The sequence below is a fragment of the Microplitis mediator genome, chromosome 7, assembly GCF_029852145.1.
Source record: "Microplitis mediator isolate UGA2020A chromosome 7, iyMicMedi2.1, whole genome shotgun sequence".
Lineage (NCBI taxonomy): Eukaryota > Metazoa > Arthropoda > Insecta > Hymenoptera > Braconidae > Microplitis > Microplitis mediator.
This window is the reverse complement of record NC_079975.1, coordinates 8,421,961-8,424,526: the sequence shown is the minus strand read 5'-3', so window position 1 is coordinate 8,424,526 and position 2,566 is coordinate 8,421,961. Positions and strand designations below refer to the sequence as shown.

Below are 2,566 nucleotides of genomic sequence, written 5' to 3'. Positions count from 1 at the left end.
AGATATCGAGATATAATTTTTGCCATAGAAAAAACCAAATTACTGAACATTTTCTCATTAACACATGATTAAATGTCTAGTCATAACTTAAATGAATCCATAAAGACTACTGTAATTACGATAATATCAACAATTATATGCAGACACATTTAACAGACAAGTTCAGGTATAATTTGACGCCTAAGCTCTATGAGGGTAATTAAAGCACGTTCGTCAGTAAATTTGTAATTCAAGTAATGACTATTGTATGCATCTTATTGGTTAAAATTTTGGGGTAGGAGTAAAACCCATAGTTCCGGAGCATATATAAACCCGAAATTTCTGTTACAAATCAATTTGTGAAAAATTGTCAAGTGCAATAGTCGACAGTTCAGTGAAGTAACGTTAACATTATTCAAATAACAACTAAGTCATGGCATTATTATCATCAATAAGAAGAGCATTTCAAGACAGTCTCGATGTATATCTCTTGGAGGCAGTAAAGACAAAAGATTTGACAAAAATCCATCAAATCGTCATGGACCAAGTACCCGACATTCCGCCAAATGCAATGAACCCTGCAAGACTTATGTATTTGGCTCTGGCAAACAAAAAGTTTGACTTAGCTCAAGAAATATATACGACTTTTGTGGGCTATGCAATAGATGATTATGTGGAATACAACGATGAAGGAGAGTGTGTGGGGTGGACTGCGTTGCATTTTGCTGTGGATAACAAGAACCGCAAGGCAGTCAAGTTCTTATTAAAAAGAGGAGCCGACGTTAACTGTAAAAATGAAGAGAAAGATCAACCAATCAATCTGGCTGTTGATAACAAAGACATTAAGATTACTAGATTGCTTTTAAGTTACGGAGCTGACAAGAGGCATTGCCAGAATTGGCTAGTTACACCAGACAATAAAAGGTATTTTCGATTAAAATTTGTTCGTATTTGATTATTAACTATATAATATAAAAATATTTTTATATCAATGCTGAATATTTAATTGAATATTTAGTATTCAAAGTATTTAAAATTGAAAATTTTGATCTATTTCATTTTTTGAAAACAAGTAACGACGATATGTAAAAATGTTCAACTAAAATTTTACTGCAGTACTCGTAAAAAATTTTTTAAATTTATTAAATTAATAACTATTTTATTTTTCTATGATTAGAAAACAAAATTTTTTTTAATAATTTACTATATTTGAATCAATAGTAATTAATATTTACACTGTAATAATTAAATGTTTCTATAATTATTATAGAAAACAATCACGTCGTCGTAATAAAAAAAAAATAATTTTGGTGGATGGTCCGGAAAATGGGTATTTTGTCAATTTCAAATGTAAAAAACGTGGTCAAGGATTAGGACATTCAAAAATATTTGCAATTTCTGTTTCAAAGATTTTTTAATCGTGGTTTCATACATCAACGTTTTCAATTTTAATTCATACGACTCATTTCAATCATTATTAACATAAAAAATTTTTTTATAAAAATCATTTCATTAACATAAACCATAAAAAGCTTTAACACCAAAACCTATTTCGTTTCAGTGATATCATCGAATTTCCCAAATCGAATATCGAATCTTGCGATTCGAATATGGAATTTAGCGAATCGAATATCGAATGTTCCGAAGTGTATACCGATTTTTCCGAATGGAATATCATTAATACCCCGATTCATCATCTCATCACGTAACCAAGGATACGAATTAAAGAAATTAAAAATAAGTCATCAAAAACATCAAAAACCTTTTTTTTAAACTTTTCTTAAATTGTGAATTTATGTGTCAACGCTTTTAAACTTAATTTATATAAAACATTGTAACTATAATATAGGGGAAAGCCGAGCAAAACGAGGTACTTAAGGAAATTTTAAATTTTCGAGGATTAAAATACGCTAAATCTTTTTTATTTTTATGATTGTCAAAGTAAACAGAAAAAAATTTTAGTTACCGTTAAAAAAAAAAAATTATTTTCGCGGGCAAAATGAGGTACCATCTAAAAAGGTAAAAAAAAAATTCTGAGTTTTAAATGAATTTAATTAAATTAAATTTGTTGTGAGTAATTGACATGAAGAAAAATTATATTTTACATGGTTATTTGATACAAAAAAAAAATTTTTAATAGTTTTTATCATAGAAAAAAAGTCATTTTTCGACTGACCCCGTTTTGCTCGGCCCTCCCCTCCATGAAAAAAATATTTTTTGTAAATTAGTTATAAGTATTTTGAACTGAATTAAATATACAAAAAAAAATTTGTAATTGTAACAATCTGACATCAACTTTTTTTTTAAAATAAAAAACAAAATTTAATAAAAATTTTAATTTTATTTAAATCACCCTAGGTTAAGAACAGAATCCTACTTCATACCACCGCTAATATTAATTATTAATTAACCCAATTATCGCTTTCTCACAAAAAAAAAAAATTTTTCTAAAATAGTTACCGAAAAAAATAATTTTCCAACGTTTTTTTAACTTCCCGCTAAGAAAATCGACGATTTTCGAAAAATTGGGAAGTTATTGTTTTCACCCCGATTTTCGAAAGTCAAGTTTTCATCAGATGTCGACGTT

General features: G+C 27.8%; 1 protein-coding gene across 2 annotated transcripts; it reads left to right on the top strand.

Annotated features, from left to right (window-relative positions):
* The first annotated feature begins 292 nt into the window (after nucleotides 1–292).
* LOC130671516 (putative ankyrin repeat protein RF_0381) lies at nucleotides 293–2,263 on the top strand. Of its 2 annotated transcripts, none has more exons than XM_057475444.1 (2): nucleotides 293–903; nucleotides 1,250–2,263. In XM_057475444.1, the coding sequence occupies exons 1-2, from the start codon at nucleotides 413–415 to the stop codon at nucleotides 1,395–1,397; spliced, it is 639 nt and encodes a 212-aa protein (XP_057331427.1). In that variant the 5' UTR covers nucleotides 293–412; the 3' UTR covers nucleotides 1,398–2,263. The 2 variants fall into 2 exon arrangements, with proteins under 2 accessions (XP_057331427.1, XP_057331426.1); XM_057475443.1 differs by having other exon boundaries at nucleotides 299–903; nucleotides 1,541–2,263.
* Nucleotides 2,264–2,566: the final 303 nt, after the last annotated feature.